The sequence below is a fragment of the Gracilinanus agilis genome, chromosome 2 (assembly GCF_016433145.1).
Source record: "Gracilinanus agilis isolate LMUSP501 chromosome 2, AgileGrace, whole genome shotgun sequence".
Taxonomy (NCBI): domain Eukaryota; kingdom Metazoa; phylum Chordata; class Mammalia; order Didelphimorphia; family Didelphidae; genus Gracilinanus; species Gracilinanus agilis.
In genome coordinates, this window is record NC_058131.1 from 708,330,109 (window position 1) to 708,350,152 (window position 20,044).

Consider the following 20,044-nt stretch of genomic DNA (forward strand, 5'->3'; position numbering starts at 1 on the left):
GAGAGAGAGAGAGAGAGAGAGAGAGAGAGAGAGAGAGAGAGAGAGAAAGGTCATTTCCTGAAAACCTGGATCCTAAATAGACTGCATTCTCTCCTCCACTCCCAAGGTCTTGTCTCTGCTGGTCATCTGGAGAGGACTGAGTGTGTGTTCAGTGACACAACTGTTACTGGGGTTGCCTTGGTAACCGGTCCATCACTGATTTCTAATTCTCATATGCACCATCGTCATGTTCGATCCCAACGTCAAAGCCTCGGTTTCAACTCGGGAAGGAGAAATACGCCACCACCATGAGAATGTTTTCTTTTATGGGTGCCGTTGACGTGTCTTAACTGGGCTCCTGGGAGTGCCAATTAGAGAGGGCCACACAGCAGAGCCAGGCACATTCCTGATCATTCCCCTTCAGCATGGAAGCAGACAGAGGCTTCGTCATAAAGCCCCAGTCCTTCCACAATATGTCCCCCTTTTATTTGATGGTCTGGTCGAAACACACCAGCAGAGACCTGGCTAGCTGATATAAATAGAGCCTGGGGTCATTGAAAAACTCAGCAACTAATGAGTGATTAGTGGAGAGTGCTTTGGGCTGTGTTCCAGGAAATAGTGATGCTGTTGGGAAGAAAAATTGACTTCCAAATGTCTGAATCATAAGGTACTATTCAATAAATCCAGAACCTACAGAACATGCCTTCCCCTGGGCTTTTTGGCCCTGCTCCTATTCTGTGTCGATTTCTGGTGACCTTGAATCTCTGAGAGAAGCTTCTGTCTATGTCAGGGTACTATCACAGACCACCCACCTTTGCGCCTCACTCTCAAGGATATCCCAACACATGCAAGCAAATCGTTTCATTAAAATCAGAACTATATTCATATAAAGGGAATCTTTCTGCACATTTGCTCTGAACTGATGCCAATTGTTCTTTGCTATTCACTTGGAGGCAAACATCATCTACTACATTTGATGCAAGGGTCCCGGAAGGGACTCCATCCCATGCAAATATTCTTCTTAATTCTATAGCCTGCTCCGTAGGTTTAATAATTCAGTATTTATTCACCATCTAGGAGATGCAAAGACAGAAATTTAAACAATGCCTGCCCTCAGGGCGCTTACATTCTGCCAGGGAGATGTGGCATATACACAGAGGAGTAAAATACCAATTTCAAGAGGGAAAGAGGGCTGAGCTAGGTAAAGGTGGTGGGGCTTGGGGGGAGGGAGTGTCTAAATGTGTTTGTCTCCACAGACTTGGAGAAAGGATCCCTCTTTTGTGACAGAAAAGAACAGTATTTGGATTCCTACATGTGATTCTATTTGCTACATAAGTAGTAATAATAATAATAATTGGCATTGATACATCGATTTAAGGTTGGCAAAGTGCTTTGTATACTTCCTCTCATCTGATCCTCATAAAACATTGTGAAGTAGGGAAACAGGTTGAAAGAAGTTTAAATGACTTGTCCTGGGATACTCGGTGTCTGAGATGGGATTCGAACTCAGGACTTCCTGAGTTCAGCCCATTGTTCCTTCCAGCATACTATCCCTTAGAAACAGTAATCTGTTAGAAAATTAGTTGTGGACAAAAGAGAGATGAGCTGTTAATTGCGAGTTTAACTCATTGCTATTCGTGCCTCATGGAGCTCATTTTATTAAAGAAGATCCAAAGTCTTCCTATTCATCCCTTCAGTCTCCATGACTTGTCCCCATCCAGCAGTCACCTTTTCCATGAGTAACTTGCAAATGTAGTCACAGGCAGAATAACTAGTAGCAGTTCTGATGGTATATCGGGAAGCTGTTTTTTAACAGTGCTTTCTCCTCTACCAAGATGGTGGCATTCTATATAAAAGTATTTTCATATATTTTATATTTTAACATACAATATACATGCTGTAGTTTAAGACAGAAACAGAGTGAAAGAAGGAAGGGAGGGAGGGAAGGAGGGAGTGAGGGAGGTTGGTTTGTTTATATCAGGATTATATCCGGATATTGGCCAGTTAAATGTTATAATTTTTTCGTGCCCGTGCTGACTGGCGAGGTTTTTATATCACTAAAAATAGCTGAGAAACCTGCTCTCGTTGCCCTCTCAAAAATAAAAATAGGTGGCATTTCAATAGTGCTTTAAGATCTGCAAAGCGCATTGTATGCATTATCTCATTTGAACCCCAGTGAGGTAGATACTACAGGGATTATTATCCCCATTTTGCAGGGAAACTGAGGCCCAGAGAGGCTAACTCACTTGCCCAGAGTCACACAATTCATAACAGGCAGGATTTGAATACAAGTCTCTGGCCACAAAACTCCATTCTGCTCCTGTCTTACCCATCAACCTGTCTCCCGGTTAGTTCTACTTCAAATATTATTTCCTCTGTCAGAGTCAGCTCTTCTACACTTTTGTTTATTCTTTTCTCATTTATAAAAGCTGTATACCCTCCTTCCATGTGTGTCTGTTGTCAAGGCTGGGGGTGGGACGATGGTGTAGATCTTTCTGTTTGCTTCCTGGTGCCATTGAGAGCAAATATTGTCAGTAACATTTGGGGCCATTTGCTTTTTCCAGTTGGTTTAGTCCATCTCATATTTGTGTTTAAGCTAATGGAAAATGGGGGAGGGGGATTGTGGTGTGATTGCTATGGAATGTTTTTTTTTTGGGGGGGGGGAAGGGTATCATGAAACTATTTCTTGTGAACAGAAATAGTTTGGCACGTTATAATATTATGGCACAGTCAATTCTAAGTCATCTTCTGTTGAATAGCCCATCATTCTAAGCCTGTTGATGCCTACAGGCTCTCCAGGGCAGTATGGAAGAGATCTCTTGGGTTTAGTGGCAGTCTAGTGTGGAAGGCTTATCATGACTTGAGTGTTTGCATGACTCCAAGAGGTCTTCCCCCACCCCTATATTCTCTCTCCTTTAAAAAAAAAAAAAAAAAAAACTCTCATTTGTGTGGCATGAGGTATATGGAAAGAATCCATGAAACCCCAGCAGAGCGATCAAAATATTTACATGAAATAAATGTCATTGGAATTTCTTTTGTGGTTTCCTCGTAGGTCTGATGTTGTGGTTCTTTGTTTTTCCATCGCGAATCCCAACTCCCTAAATCATGTGAAAACCATGTGGTACCAAGAAATCAAGCACTTCTGCCCTCGGACTCCGGTCATTCTCGTCGGCTGCCAACTAGACCTGCGCTATGCTGACCTCGAAGCCGTGAATCGAGCACGACGCCCATTGGCCAGGTAAAGCCCAGCATGCCCAGTAGCCGAGGCGATCAGATAGATCGGTTGGATGGCGCTGACCTCTCCTTTCATTAGTTGGATACCAGATCTAAGTTGGGCTTCCAGTAATAGCAAGGAAGAGTGTTCAGCGCATCATCCGGACTCTTGCTCTACATCTCTTGTGATCATCATCATCACTATCATTATTGATAAAATTTAAATAGAATCCCCTGTGATAGTGGCACACACTATCATGCTATGATCATCATTATTGCTATTTTCAATACAGCTAGCATTTTTGTATGACACCTACTGTGTGCCAAGCACCATAATAGGTACTTTACCAAAATCATCTCATTTGATCCCTGACCCTAAGAGGTAGGTGTTACTATTACCCCATTTTATATATGGGGAAACTGGGGAAAACAGATTAAGTGGCTTGCTCAGGGACACCGCTAGTAAGTGTCTTAAGATGAGACTTGAATTCAGGTCTTTTCTACCAAAGGCCTGGGGCTCTATCCACTGGGCCACCTACTGACTTCTGTACAAAGTGGAATTCCAGGTGAACTGGGGCAACAGAACACATACTTTATTTTGTTTTTCTCCTATAAAAATTTAATGAGATCCCCTGGAAGTCCCAGAGGTCTTGGCTATCTTAGCATGATGATAAAACCCTCCAACAAATCCAGATGGATTCCAGGCATCTATGTATGAAATGCATTTAAAGATATCTTGTTAGGGGGCAGCTGGGTACAGAAGGTCCTAGGTTCAAATCAGGCCTCAGACACTTCCCAGCTTTGTGACCCTGGGCAAGTCACTTGACCCCCATTGCCTACCCTTATCACTCTTCTGCCTTGGAGCCAATACACAGTATTGATTCTAAGATGGAAGGTGAGGGTTTAAATAAACAAATAAATAAATAAATATAAATACATAAATAAATGAATGAATTAATGAATGAATGAATAGACAAACGAATGAATGAATGAATGAATGAATGAATGAAGATATCTTTAAGTGCCTCATTTTCCCTGGATGTGATCACTGGCAATAGTTAGCTGTGGAGCTAACATTACCAGGTCTCACCTTGTAGTTCTTTTATTTTTTGTGCAATTTATGAAAATTCTACAAAATGAGAATTTATTATAAGATTTTCCCCCTCTTTGTGGTAAAAATATGATAACATCTCAAAGCATGCCTCTATTTTTTTTTTATTGTGGAAGGGGAAAGAGAAATAAGCAAAAAAAAGGATGAAAAGAGAGTATTCAAGTATTTTTTAATGTTTAGAAAAGAATGCAGGCCAGAAGAGGAAACCCATTTGAGTAGGACAGCTTTGAAAGTTAGATGCTGAATTTATTCTGTATTTTAAAAGAAAGACAAGCCGTGCATAATTGAGATGAATAATTTAATAGACAATCCTTTTTTCTGTTCTACTATAAATAAATTAATGTTCATTTGATAAGGTATTTGTTGAAATTCAGAATAAATTAAAAATGTTCTAAAAGAAAATGATGGGAGATGAAGTTTAAAAAAAATCATTTCCTCTCAAAAAGTTTTTCATAATTTCTAGAGACACAACTCCACATTTTGCCAAGGCAAGGACTATTAATTTTCTAAGGGTAATATTTTTATTTTAAACTCTTATCTTCTTTCTTCCATAAATGTATTGGTTCCAAAGCAGAAGAATGGTAAGGGCTGGTACTGGGGGTCAAGTGACTTGCTCAGGGTCACACAGCTAGGAAATATGTGAATCCAGATTTGAATCCAGGGCTTCTTATCTCTCAGCCTGGCTCTGAATTCACTGATCCATCTAGCTGCCTCCTGAAAGGCCAATATTAATGATGGCGCAGATCTTTTCTTTGCCCTTTAGAGTCTTTGTAAATTTTTATTGTTTTGTTTCTGTAACTATAGGCATCTCGATCATCAGTTGAAGGCTCTAATTGAGTCATACATTAGAGAAATTTTAGTTAGTCAGTTCTGAGTTTTTTCTAGAATCTTTGGATGAAATTGATTCAAGGAAACATACACAGACAACACACATATACACACGTGCACACACACCACTTCTTCCTTCCATATGGTTTCACACATCTTTTATTCTAAGCTTGACTGTATAAAAAACACCAAAACACCTCAATGATAAATTGAATCAAATATGAATTATGATCTTTTAGCTATGAATAGTTTTCAAGTGACATTTTCAAAATGTGCCAAAATGTATGTAAAATATTACATTTACCAATTGCACATGCTTCTGACTTGAGAAAGGCAAAATATCACCAGATCATGTGATTTAAAACTAGAAGGAACCAGTTTGGTCTATATTTATGGTTCCTCTTATGAGTTGATCCACACTCAAGAAACATATCTTCACAGTCACCAAGCACTTATTAAATGCCTACTATGTGCCCAGCACTGAGGATCTCAGGAAAATCAAAAATTAGGGTCCTTGATGTCAAGGAGCTCAAGTCTAATTCTCTGAAAGATGGATAAGATCCTTGATAATCTCTTGGTGACTTTGTCAGCTCTCGGAAACACAACCAAATACTGTTTTAATAATAAATACGATGCCTCATATTCTTCGGTTTTATGTGAATGTGAAGACACATTCACATACATGGACGATTTCATTTCATTTTCACCACAAACGAGTAAAAGAAGAATCTCTGCATGCTCTGCCTTGGTTGGACCACATCGTAAGTGCTATGGTTAGTCTGGACTTCATGATTTGGAAGGATACATGCAAACTGGACTGTGTTCCCAAGTTCCCTCTGGCCAGTGGACAGCATCATATACTACATGAGCTGCCTTTGAAAGACCTAGAGAAGAAAAGACTCAGATTGGGGAATGATATCAGGCTAGCTTTAGGTAGGAAGATGTCATATGGAGAGGGATTAACAGCTGTTCTGTTAGACCTCAAAGAGCCGAAATAAGGCAGTTGAGACTTCCTCGTGATGAGAGCTCGCCCAAAGTGGAACGGGTGACCTTGGAAAGGGGCAGGTTCTCTCGAAGTTGAGGTCTTTAAAGAGAAGCTGGAGGAACATTGGTTTGGTGTGCTGTAGGAGGTCCTAATTTCTGATATGAATTGGGCTAGATGGCCACTAAGGTCCCTGTGAATACTATAACTATAGCATTCTCTGTACATCCTCAGATTGGAACGTATGCAATGACCAGAACAATTTAAATGGAAAGAACAACCTTTACAAGACAATGAACACTCAATGTTGCACAGTCACAAAGTATAATTATATTCCCAAAGAAGAGTTATAAGAAGGTGACTCTAACTCATTCCTCTGCAGAGGTATGGGGAGATCTGAGGCAATGAATGGGTGCCTTCGGGGATGGGAGTTTGAAATATTGCATATCTTTTCACACTTTTTCAGGGTATTGGTCACTTTTGACAATTATTTTTTCTTTTTCTTTAAAAATTATTCTTGTGTACAGCTGGGTGGCTCAGTGGTTTGAGAACCAGGCCCAGAGATGGGAAGTCCTGGGTTCAAATTTGACCTCAGACACTTCCTATCTGTGTGACCCTGAGCAAGTCACTTAACTCCCATTGCCTAGCCCTTACCACTCTTCTGCCTTAGAACCACACACACAATATTGATTCTAAGACAAGAAGGTAAGGGGTTTATTATATAGAATTAGAATCAATATTATGTGTGTGAATATATTTGTGAAATTTATGTATATTCACACATATATATATTCATGTATTATATATATAAAATATCATATATATAAAATATATATAAAATAAAATATATATAAAATATAAAATAAATTATATATAATATATTTTATATATTATTAAGGGGTTTATTTAATACACATATATTTAATATATTATTAAGGGGTTTATTTAATATATATACATATATGTATATTCTTTGTTATATGGGATGTCTTTTTGGGAAAAAGAAGGAGAAGTTTAGATGATGTAAAAATCTATAGCAATAACATTTTTAAAATCACAAATGAAGAAATGTCGGCTCTGAGAGATTAAAGTATTCAGTTACAGGAAACTGTACAGCATTGTTGGGAGGAGCAATGGCTATGGCATTACAGGATCCAGATTATAGTTACCATTCTCTCATTTACTGTGTCACCTTGAATAACTCCCATAGAATTTTTATAAAGATCAGATGGAATTGAATATTAAAAAGATGTTTGTAAGCTTTAAAGGCCCGCAGACACAAAGCCTCTGAATTTAGAAGAGCAATGGGACCTCAAAAACATCTGGTCCAACCCCCAATGAAAGGAACTGCTAGTAGTAGTCATCAAAACAATATGGTACTGGTGAAGAGGCAGAAGGGAGGATCAGTGGAATAGACTAGGGGTAAGTGACCTTAGCAAGACAGTCTTCGATTAACCCAAAGAACCCAGCATTTGGAACAAAACTCCACTATTTGACAAAAACTTCTGGGAAAGTTGGAAAACAATATGGGAGAGATTGGGCCTAGATCAACATCTCACACCCTATACCAAGATAAACTCAGAGTGGATGAATGTCTTGAATATAAAGAAGGAAATTATAGGTAATTCGAGTGAGCACAGAATAGTATACTTGTCAGATCTATGGGAAGGGAAAGATTTTAAAACCAAGCAAGAAGAGTTAGAAAAAAATCACAAAATGTAAAATAAATAATTTTGACTACATTAAACTAAAAAGTTTTCATACAGACAAAACCAATAATACCAAAATTAGAAGGGAAGCAACAAATTGGGAAAAAAATCTTTATAACAAAAAACTCAGACAGAGGTCTAATTACTCAAATATACAAGAAGCTAAATCAATTGTACAAAAAAATCAAGCCATCCCCCAATCGATAAATGGGCAAGGGGCATGGATAGGCAATTTTCAGATAAAGAAATCAAAACTATCAATAAGCACATGAGAAAGTGTTCTAAATCTCTAATAATTAGAGAAATGCAATCAAAACAACTCTGAGGTATCACCTCACACCTAGCAGATTGGCTAAAATGACAACAAGGAAGAGTAATGAATGTTGGAGGGGATGTGGCAAAATTGGGACATTAATGCATTGCTGGTGGAGTTGTGAACTGAACCAACCATTCTGGATGGCAATTTGGAACTATGCTCAAAGGGCTTTAAAAGACTATCCACCTTTTGATCCAGCCACAGCATTGCTTGAATTATACCCCAAAGAGATAATAAGGAAAAAGACATGTACAAATATATTTATAGCCGCGCTCTTTGTGGTGGCAAAAAATTGGAAAATAAGAGAGTGTCCTTCGATTAGGGAATGGCTGAACAAATTGTGGTATCTGTTGGTGATGGAATACTATTGTGCTCAAAGGAATAAAGAACTGGAAGAATTCCACGTGAACTGGAAAGACCTCCAGGAATGGATGCAGAGTGAAAGGAGCAGAGCCAGGAGAACATTGTGCACAGAGTCTGATACACTGTGGTACAATCGAACATAACAGACTTCTCTACCAGCAGCAATGCAAGGATCCAGAGCAAGGCTGAGGGACTTATGAGAAAGAAAACTAGCCACATTCAGAGGAAGAACTGTGGGAGGAGAAACACAGAAGAAAAACAACTGCTTGAACACATGGGCTGATGGGGATATTATTGGGGATGTAGACACTAAACGATAACTCTAGTCCAACTATCAATAATATGGAATTAGGTCTTGATCAATGATACGTATAAAACCCAGTGGAATTGTGTGCCAGCTAAGGGAGGTTAGGGGGTTTAGGGTAGAGGGAAAGAACATGGAACATGTAACTATGGGAAAATATTCAAAATTAAAATTAAAAAAAAGCAATCTTAAAAAAAAAAAAGGAAAGGAACTGCTAGTGTATCATTTAGGGCTCTACAGCTTTAATAGATTAGAAAGACATTGAGACTGTTTTGGATCCTCCATACTGTGATAATTAGATTAAGTCTACACTGCCCTTCTTTAGATTTAATCACCAAAGGTGAGAGCACCTTCCAGTTCTGGGAGGTCCTAACCCATGTGTGCTAGAGTGAGTAACGAATCAGAATCAACCAACCCCTATGCTTTCTATGAAAAAGCGTCTATTGTGATTAGACATGCAGGCTAGGGGAAGGCACTGGAAGTGAAGCATACGTGACCCCTATAAAAGAGGGAGTTGAGTGAGTGAGGCTGCTTCTGGTTTGGTGAAGGGGACCTGAGGGAGCTTTGCTGGTTTGTGACCGAGACTGTCCTATGTGGTGAGTTTAAAGACTGAATCTGAATCTTCCTGAACTTCTATTAAGAAACTTCCTTTTATAGACTCTTTGAATGAAGTTTGCTCCATTCACCTCCGGGCCTCAGGCCCTTTAATCCTCAGCTGAGGGTTAAGATCTACCTGGATTAATTAGTGAGATAGATTCTTATTTTCTTCCTCTGTCTCTTCTCTCATGTAAATAAATTTCCATAAAAGTCAATTTTGATTTGAGATTATTCTTAATTGAGGATTGATAATAGTTCAGTCCTCTGGCGACCACCTTTAATATATTGAACCTATAAAACCCCTTTTTCACCCTTACAATACATATGTAGAATATGAGAGAGAGAGAGAGAGAGAATGAGAATGTGTGTATGTGGCTACAAAGTTTTGGTTATGTGCAGATATAGACAAAAATCAAAACAATAGATATTTATTATGAATTCACTAGATGTAAAGAATGGGGTACAGACCTTGCCTGCAATTATATTCTAATTGGGGAGTCAAGGTTTAAATACTCAGCTCCTCTCTGGCCCTTCCCAAATAGAGGCTCCCCAGAACTCATGCCAGCTTCTTGACTGCTTACACAATTTAGATGAGATGATCGAGAGGAGCGCTCAGCCATCCAGGGAGATGGACGCTTATTGTCCCAAAGAAGACTCGATGGTAGGGTCTCGGCATCCCTGAGCCTTCTGTACTCAAGACTTCTCCTGCCCTGTCAGTGAACTTCCTTTTACGCATTGTCTCTACTAATTAGAGTGTGAGCTCTGTAAGCGCAAGGACCCATGGCTTTGTATCCACAGAGCTTAGCACACTGCTTGGTACATAATAAGGATTTAATACTTTCTCCTTCATTTCTTAATGTAACATTAAATCGTAAAAAAATAACCAGAAAGATCAGTAGATGGTATAGGCACGCTCCAGCTGATACAATTATAATTGCTTACTTGAAAACAGGACATGAGGTGAAACATTGTTATAGGGGGCCGTTGGTTCCCCAGTGGATAGGAGATGCCTTCACTGGGATTCTTTTTGTTTGCATTTTTATCCTCAGAGCATAGCACAGTGTTTGGCACAGAGTAACACCTTTAATAAAACGAGGTCCCAATTCGTGTTCATGATGAATCCCTTGAAGGGGTCACATGATTTGAATTCATGCTTACCAAGTTAAAATCACCTACATTTTATAAATAAGATATGCACATTGCTTCTAGCCCAATGGAAATGTGCAGTGAGAATTCGAATAGGAGGCCGTTTCACATGTTCCATTGTTTCTCCTAATGCAGGCCTGCTCGCTGCTAATTTCCTGTTAACTTGATTTGCTAACTTGATCAAAATTCAGAATATATATAATTACATGGGGCTAAAGAGGGAATAATGGTGCCATCATTGCACAATATGATACTTGGATTGCCCTGGTGACTCTTCTTTTTTTTTAGAATGAATTTCCTTACATCATCCAATTTTCTGTTTTAGGCCTATAAAGCGTGAAGACATTTTGCCCCCAGAAAGAGGCCGAGAAGTTGCCAAGGAGCTTGGCATCCCGTATTATGAAACAAGTGTGTTTGACCAGTTTGGGATCAAGGACGTGTTTGATAACGCAATCCGAGCCGCACTGATTTCCCGAAGACACCTTCAGTTCTGGAAATCCCACTTGAAGAAGGTCCAGAAACCTTTACTCCAGGCACCATTCCTACCTCCTAAAGCACCTCCGCCAGTTATCAAAATCCCAGAGTATCCCACCACGGGTATGAATGAAGCTGCCTATTTATTGGACAATCCACTGTGTGCCGATGTTATGTTTGTCCTTCAGGATGAGAAGCATATTTTTGCACACAAGATTTACCTTGCTACCTCCTCTTCCAAGTTTTATGATCTTTTTTTAATGGAATGTGAGGAGTCTCCCAGTTTCCTCGAAGGCACTTGTACAAAAGAAAAGCCCAGTCGGGATGTTCCGACAAGGACTTTGAATCTTGATACGGAGGAAGAAAGTAAGGAAACTGCCTCAATCCCATTAATTGCTGAGGACTGGCCATCCCAAGGTGAGGGTGTGTTGAAAAAGCCAGAGCTGGGAGCTAGAGACCTCCCTCCAAACACCAGAGACTTGTCCACGTGGAGCAAAGGGTTTGTTGACATGCACAAAGAAATGCTAGTCAACCCTATTTCAAACAGAATAGGTCCCGTGACTGTGGTCAGAATGGATTCTTCCCTTCAATTGGGCCCTTTCAGGACCCTGCTTCAGTTTCTTTATACGGGACAACTGGACGAAAAGGAAAAAGATCTGCTGAGACTGGCTCAGATCGCAGAGATCCTAGAAGTATTTGATTTGCGAATGATGGTAGAAAATATCATGAACAAAGAGGCCTTCATGAATCAAGAGATCACGAAAGCGTTCCACGTCAGGAAAGCCAACCGGATAAAGGAATGCCTTAGCAAGGGGACATTCTCAGGTGAGTGGACTCAGCCATGAGCCAGGGAGTTGCCTTACAGCTTTCTTCTACATTTCCATGAAACAATGGCTTAGACAAGAAAGATAATAAGAAAATGGGTTCCCTTTAGGGAAGGAATACATTCTTACTCAAAATTCACCCCTAAAATGCCTTCCCTAAAACTTTCCCTCTCTATCTTTGTTACTCCTCCATCTTCTCATTATTTACGTTTTGGAAAACCCAGTGGTGTTAGTACCATTGTGGAGACACTCAACAAGGCTATTATTATTACTCTACCACTCTCTATCTTACATTCTTCTCTCCTTCATTCCACTTTTCCTTTTCTCCTTGGCCCAACATTCTTACTTTCCTCTTCCTCTCATTTTGCTTTTCTCCCCTACCTTAGACCCACCATTGGTACCATGGCACCTATAGGTATTACCTAACCCTCCTGGTGGTGCTCAGTGTTTTTGTTGACCCCTGAAGGATATACAGTATTTTATTTTTTACCTTATTATTCCTTTCATACTGCTATTTTACATACAAATTTTAGTGCCTGCTCTCTTAGGACAGGGATCAGATTTCTTAATTTATTCCTTCCTTTGTCATCTCTTCTCATCATATAGATTGGGAAATATTTGTTGAATGAATTTTATTTCTGACAAGTAACATAGCATATTGAATGATGCATCAATAATAATCCGATTCTTGGCCACCAGAGTATACCAAAGCCTCTCAAGTTAATGCAGGCAAATAGCCTTAAAAAAAATTTAAAAAAAAACTCAGTGGAAATAAATCAAATGTATTGAACTTGTCCCCTTATTTTCTGTTCACACTTTTAGTTCAGATGGAAATTCGTATTCGTAGTCCAAGCCCAGTTATATTTTTAGCCATCGGTCAGTTGGCCCTCCTGGTATTTTTATCTTTAAAAAGTAACAGAATATAATGGGCACAGGTCAGAGTGAACTTGAAATAGAATCAGAAAATATGGCAGGCAACCTGAAGTGGTGGGTCAAGGACTGGGTGTAGAATTAGAGGACCATGGGACAAAGAGGTAGCACAGTGGATTGAGTACCAGGCATGGAATTAGGAGGGCCTGGGGTTCAAATCTGGATTCAGACACTTCCTGGTTGTGACCCTAAGCAAGTCACTGAACCCTGATTGTTTAATACCAAGATAGAAGGTAAGGATTTAAAAGAAAGAATTAGAGGACTACAAATCCTGACTCTGCCACTTGCTACCTTTAAAAGTGCAGGCAAAGCCTTGCCCTCTCTGGACTCTCAGTTTCCCTACCTGCAAAATGAGGGGATTTGTCTAGATGACCTTGAAGTTCCTTCTCATCTATAAACCTCTGGTCCTATGATCCTATGGAAGTGGTAGCAAAGCCATCACAGGTTGGGGAAAGGGTTGAAGGACCCAGTGGCTCTTGTTTAAGCTCTCAATCTATAAGGTGGACTTAGGACTCTGTTTCTTCATTCCCGGAGCAGATGTGACATTTAAGTTGGAAGATGGGGTCATAAATGCCCACAAACCACTGCTTATCTGTAGCTGTGATTGGATGGCCGCCATGTTTGGAGGATCATTTGTGGAAAGCGCCAAAAGTGAGGTACATGTCTTATTTTAAAAGACTTTTTTTTTTCTTATAATTTCTTTACAAGTTGTAGGAGGATGAGAGGATTGGACACCATGCTCTACAAGGGTTAGTCAAAGGAAATGGGGATATTTAATTGAAAGGAGAAAAGACTGGATGAAGGATAGTAGAACACTTCCTTTATTCCAAGAGCTTATTGAAGCACTGTCATGTGGAAGAGGGATTAGACATGGATTTGGCCCCAGAGGACAAAATCAAAATTATTGGGTGTAAATTGACTTTGGCTTAATGTAAGGAGAAATTTTCTAGCTTTAACTGTTGTCCCAAAGTACAGTGAACTGCCTGGGGAAATCTGGGGTTCTCCCTCACAGAGGTCTTTGGGTAGATCCTGGAGAATCCGATATCTGGTGGAGGGAATTCTTGCTCCAGTATGGGTTGGACTAGATGGCTTCTGAAGGACCTTCCAGGTCATAGATGCTGGGTTTCTGTTGCTTAGGCTTCTTGAGGTGGTTTGTGGAAGCCTCTCTTTGGCATCAAAGCTTCCCCAACCTTCCTAGTTTTTTCTTCAATGTCATTGCCACTCTCACTCCCACCACCACCATCACCACGATCAGCATCACCATCATTCAAAACATCACCATCATCATCATAGTGTCACTGATAATTACAGTGACACGATCTTTATACCAGCACCATCTTTCATCACCACCATTTTTGCATCACCAAAGCCATCATTATTTGTCATCACTATCACCATCACTCATTGCCATTATCATCACCACCCTCATTCAACATCATCACCACTGTTCCCACCACTACCACCACCACCACCATCATCGCCATCCCATCACCTATTACTATCACCACTGTCGCTATCATCACCACCACCTGTTATCACTATCGCCCAGTGTTGATAAGCATATGCCCCTCATTACTGTCTCAGTTACTGTTCCACGTAAATTAAACAAGTGTAAATCCTACTCCCCAGAAGTGAGAAGCAACAGCAGCACCAGAGTCAGTGAGACTCAAGTTAAAGTGCTGGCAGTGCCACGATTGATTGTGTAAACTTAAACCAGGTATTTCTCCTGTCTGTGAAGCCTGAGTGTCTTCCCTTTGGAAAATACCAAAGTGTTGACCTTGATGCTCTCTAAAAGCCTTCTGGATATGCAGTTCTGGGCCTCGCCATGCTGGCTGATGGTTTCTCTCTAACTGGGACTGATGAATTGTACCTTAACTCAGCTAGCCAGCCTTTTTTAAGTACCTACTGTGTGTGAGGCACTGCGCTAAGTACTAAAGATACAAAGACAAAAAAAAAAAAAAAGAAGAAGAACAATCCCTGCACAGGCTTCAAGGAGCTTATGATTGAAAGGGGGGGGGGGGAACATTCAAACTATGTACAAACAAGATAGATACAGGATAATTTGAGTTGTAGTCTCAGAGGGAAGCCATGAAGATTAAGGAGGGTTAGAAAAGACTTCTTACAGAGGGCAGGGTATTACTTGAGACCTGAGGAAAGCCAGGAGATGGAGAGAATTCCAGGCATGAGGGACAGTCAGCCGGTGAGAATGCTCAGTCAGGATCTGGAGGGACCTATGCAAGAAATGGGAAGGAGGCCACGGTCACTGATTACAATGATTGCTCTGCAAGAGCCCTGAAACGGGACACATAGCACAATGGGTAGCCTGTGTCTTTGGAGCCAGGTGCCTTATTGAACCTATTTTATTTGTGCTCTTGGCCAAGTAACTCACCACTCATGGCCTCAGGTTCCTCATCTAGAAAGTGAGGCTAGGTTGGACTTTGTGACCTATAAGGTTCCTTCTTGATCTAAATCAGTGGTTCCCAAACTTTTTTGGCCTCCCGCCCCCTTTCCAGAAAAAATATTACTTAGCCCCCTGGAAATTAATTTTTTTTATTTTAATAGCAATGAATAGGAAAGATAAATGCACCTGTGGCCATCACTGCACCCCCTAGATCGCTGCAGCACCCACCAGGGGGCAGTGGTGCCCACTTTGGGAATCACTGATCTAAATCCATGATCCCATAAATGGATCCCTCCCTCATCTCTCAGTCAGTTAAAGGTTATGATCAGATCAAGGGCAAAACCGTCCTGGAGTATGACCAAGGTGGGTTGAAGGCCAAACTCCAAGATGGTGGAAGTTGAAGATGAACCAAAGGGTGATGAACCAAAAGGCCGCTGATTTGAGGGGATACCAGTATATATCTCCTAGTCCCCAATTAGGGAAGCAAGGATTCGAATTGAGAGCAAGGCTATGTCCCAGGACTTCAACTCCCTAAAGAATCCTGGGAGTGAGATATGGGGCTCGGTAGGTAGATAGTAGCCATTGGTAGCTGAATACTTGGAGGCCACAACCTCCAAACCCAGAAATACTTGCCAAGATAGTATTTCCCAAGTTTATTCTGTCAATGATAGACAGCCCAGGAGGCATTCTTTTAAACAAGCATTAGTAGGTTATTGTCTCTTCTTTTCAATTTGGAATTATCTCTCAAGGCTTTAAACTATACCGACTGAAAATTGGTCTATTATTTCACCAAATGCTAAATATCGTACGTCTCCACATTACAGCAGTGTGGATTTTTTTAGATTGGAAATTCCCCTCACCTGACTCACCAAAATGCTTCATTCACACCACAACAATTGGTTGGTCATTTGGTAAGCTTAAGCACCTACTGTGTGCTAGGTAGTGGACTTATAAAGAGAAAAATGCCCTCAAACAACTTAAGATCATAAGTCTAGATATAGAAGAAATCTCAGAGGCCATCTACTCCCACCCGCTCATTTTACAGGTCAGGAAAGTGAGAGTGCCCAAGGAGTAAGGTTCAGGGAAGACATTTGAACCCTGACCCTCCCTCTGGCTCCTGAATCACCTACCCCACACATCCTGTCTCTCTTATATTTTATTTTAGAGCGGTACAATATCAATCAATACTCAATCTGTGTGAAAAGGGGGCAATAGACTTTATGTGACTAGAAGCAAAAAGTATTCTTGGGAGCAGCTAGATAGCTCAGTGATTGAGAGCAAGAGATGGGGGGAGGTCCTAGCTTCAGATCTGGCCTCAGATACTTTCCTAGCTAGGTGACCCTGGGTAAGTCACTTAACCTCCTTACCTTTCTTCTGTCTTGGAACCAAGTATTGGAACATAGTATTGGTTCCAAGACAGAAGGTAAGAGTTTTTTAAAAATTAATAGAAACTTCTCCATGGTATTATGCGGTATTAGTAGTCACTTCTGCATAGGACACTTTGATTAAGCTGGGGTTGGGGATGGAGGGCAGAAAACAGAGGTAAAGGAGCCTAGATGGCCTCTGAGATTCCTTCCAGCTCTAAATCTATGAACCCTGAATCTGTGAACAGTTTAACTTACCCTCAAATAAGCAAGCACCACCAGGAACAGGAAGTGCTCACATGCTTCTTTACTGAAAGGTCTGGACCTACCAGCTGGGTCACAGTGGCTAGCCTCCAAAAGCTGCCAGGGGAACTAAGCAAGGCATCAAGGTCAAGCACACAGTCAGGAAGGTACACTGTCAAGGCTGACTTCACAAATGCTAATCCTTTTTTATCCCTTCCCAGAACAGGTGGGGAGAGTCCTCAGATTCAAATGATGGGAAAGGGGACCAAAACAAAAATTGAACCGGGGAGATAGAGGCCAAATTTGTGTTTGTTGACTGATTTGTTTGGTGTTTCCCTCCCCCAAATAATAATAATTATTCTTATCATTATAATAGTTGGCATTTTTAGAGAGCTTTAAGTTTTGCAAAGTATTTTATATCTGTCTTCTCATTTGAGTCCCATGACAATCCCGGGAGGCAGGTCTTCTGCCCATTATGATCCCCACTTTACAAATGAGGAAACTGAGGAATGGAGCAGTTAAGTAGCATGCTTCTTGGTCACCCAACTAGGAAATATCAGAGGTGAGATTTTAAGCTCAGAGTTTTCATGACTCCAGGCCTAACCTTCTTGACCATTCAGAGACTACACCATGTTTTTTTTTTAATTTTGAATTCCCAATTCTGTCCCTCTTTTCCACTCTTCCCTTCCTCAATGTCTCCCAGGCCTCTTCCCTCCCTGAGACAGTAAGCAATCTGATATAGATTTTATAGCCAAAACAACTTTATATAGCAATGCTTCCCCCTTTTTTAATTTAAAAAAATGGTCATTCTCTACGCCATGTACACATATATATGCACTTTCATGCAAATGACACACACTTTGTTATAACACAATCTGTGCTGGAGATGAAGAACACACACACACACACACACACACACACACACACACACACACACACATATACAAACAGACTTAAATTTTTCCCCCCTCCCACATCCCTGTCAGTTGAGTCACTTCGGTTGATATTTGATCCAAACTTTGCTTTTGCATGAAAAAAAGTAGATCATGTATATGGGAGTTGGGTCAAGCAGTGTCTAGTAACTTTAGCCCATTACTTTGTTCTATCCTCTCCCCTTTGCCTAAAGTCTCGTGCCTTCTCAGGGTTCGTGCCTTACAAATTTGGAAAATGCTGCGTTACTAAGAATGTATACATTCCATTTTTATCTCTTACTCCTGGATCTCCTCCTCCCTTCCTTCCTGCTTCCCCAAAAGTGTTCTCATTGACTCCATCCCCTAGGGAAGTTTACAAGCTGAGAGAGCTCTCCTGTGGAGGTTCAGCGAATCATCTAAATTGAATCCTTCCTGGAACATCTTACTTCCAAAAAATTATAGTCCTCTGCTAATGACATAACAGTTTACTTAGAAAACCTCAGAGAATTAGTAAAAGAATTAATTCAGACAAGCCATACATTCAGGCCACCCTTAAAAAAATGACAATCACTTCATTTCCATTTTGTACATAGCTAAATATGTAGAAGGTTTATTTTCCAATGCAATGTATGTTCCTTGAGGATAAAGGATTTTTTTTACTCCTGTCTTTATATCTCATATGCCTGATGCATAGGAGACCCTTAGTAAACAGTGATTAAATGATTGATTGATTTAGCTGAGAAGCAAGATACAAAATAAATCCACAAAAAATCAAGTTTCTATTCAGAACTAACAAAAACTAGTAGTAAATGAGAAATCCCATTCAAAACAATTGCAAAATGAATAAAACATTGAGATAATCGACCCCAGCACCCACCAAACCGGCATAGACATAGCTATCAAACACGTTTCTGAAAGAGAAGACAAATGGAGAGCTATTTAGTGCTCATTGTTGGGCCATGCCAATGTAGTAAAAATGATGATGCTAAATAATTTACAAATTTCATGCCATACCAATCTAGCTACCTAGGAAGTAGTTGATAGAACCAGATTAAATATTCAGAATTAGAGCCCTCTTTAGGAGGCTCCCTCCCAGAAGCAGGTATCTGTGTTAAAGGTGAGGCTTCTATTTTTGAAGAAAGAGGAGAGGGCAGAATAGACACTTACAGACTAAGTGATTGATTGAGGGCAAGTGAGTCAAGCCGTGGTCTTGTCCTTCAACCCAGCTCATTTTTATTTCAGAATTTCCTGGCTGGGCTACAGTTTTCACAAACAATCATGGGTTTATTTTTCCATTATTAGAAGTGATATTAAGTTAACCTAGCCCTGAAGAAGGGAGGAGGGGAAGTCATTGTTTGTATGCCTTTAACGTTTTGGTTTTCTTTTCCCCCCATTTAATACCTTGGAAGATGCTGTATTTCACTTAGATTTTTCTCATTACTTTTAATGTAGAAGTAAGCATAATTCTCTCCCCAGCAGCACTCAGCAAGGGGTTCATTAAAAATACATACCCAGATTGTAGTAAGCAATGCTCTGGAGGAGAGTACTTCCTTACTCACGAGAGACCATTTCTGATTATGAACTTAATAGTCTGGGCTGATCTTTGCAATTAAAATGATCAACCAATAAAACTTGAATATGTTAAAAAAAAAAAAAAGGTTTGGTCTTGCAGTATAATCGTCTTCTTTTCTCCGTTTTGGTGGTCTGAAGATTTTTATTGCCTTTATTCCTTTTCCCTGTGATCCTTCTCTTGTTGAGGGTTTGAGGGGGAAGAGGAAGACAATACCTAGCTTATGTGACATCCCACACGCATGGTCCAGCATCATACAAGGAAAAGAAGGGAAGTGTATCCTGGAGTCCATTCGTCCTTTTTTTTTCTTAATGCTCTCTGCATTCAGTAGAATGCAAATTTTTAAAATCCAGTTCCTAGATCAGTATTTGATTCCCTCTTGACTTTCTCCCTAAAGGGGGATAAAAATAGCTTCTTAGGGCTTTTAAAGTTAATTCTCAAGTTTGGAATCAGAGCAGGAGCCTTGAAAAATCAATCACAGGAAGGAAATGGGTCCCACAGAGAATTCGGTTTTTCTCGCTTGCTATAGCAGCCACACATCCTGCCAGCTATGGCTGAGGAAGACGCTGGTGCTTACCATGGTAGAAATTGCGACTTCCTAAGGATGATAGATTCGCGTGAAGCCTGGATGAAACAATGGGTCACGGGCCCAGGCGGACGAACGTCAGCGCGCAGCGGGGGCTCGGGGAGCACAGGGCAGTACCACTTGCTGGTGTCTGTCATCACGTGCTGCCTGGAATGATTTGTTTTAGTCTGTGAGATGGGGGGAGAAGGGAGAG

General features: G+C 40.5%; 1 protein-coding gene across 1 annotated transcript in view; it reads left to right on the top strand.

Moving 5' to 3' along the window:
- The window catches only part of RHOBTB1 (Rho related BTB domain containing 1), a 104,623-nt gene that overhangs the window by 73,586 nt on the left and 10,993 nt on the right, over positions 1-20,044 (top strand). Inside the window, exons 4-6 of the mRNA XM_044659215.1 lie at positions 3,032-3,217; positions 10,874-11,847; positions 13,314-13,432. Of these exons, the coding sequence (XP_044515150.1) occupies positions 3,032-3,217; positions 10,874-11,847; positions 13,314-13,432 (1,279 nt within the window). The remainder of the gene's footprint in view (positions 1-3,031; positions 3,218-10,873; positions 11,848-13,313; positions 13,433-20,044) is intronic.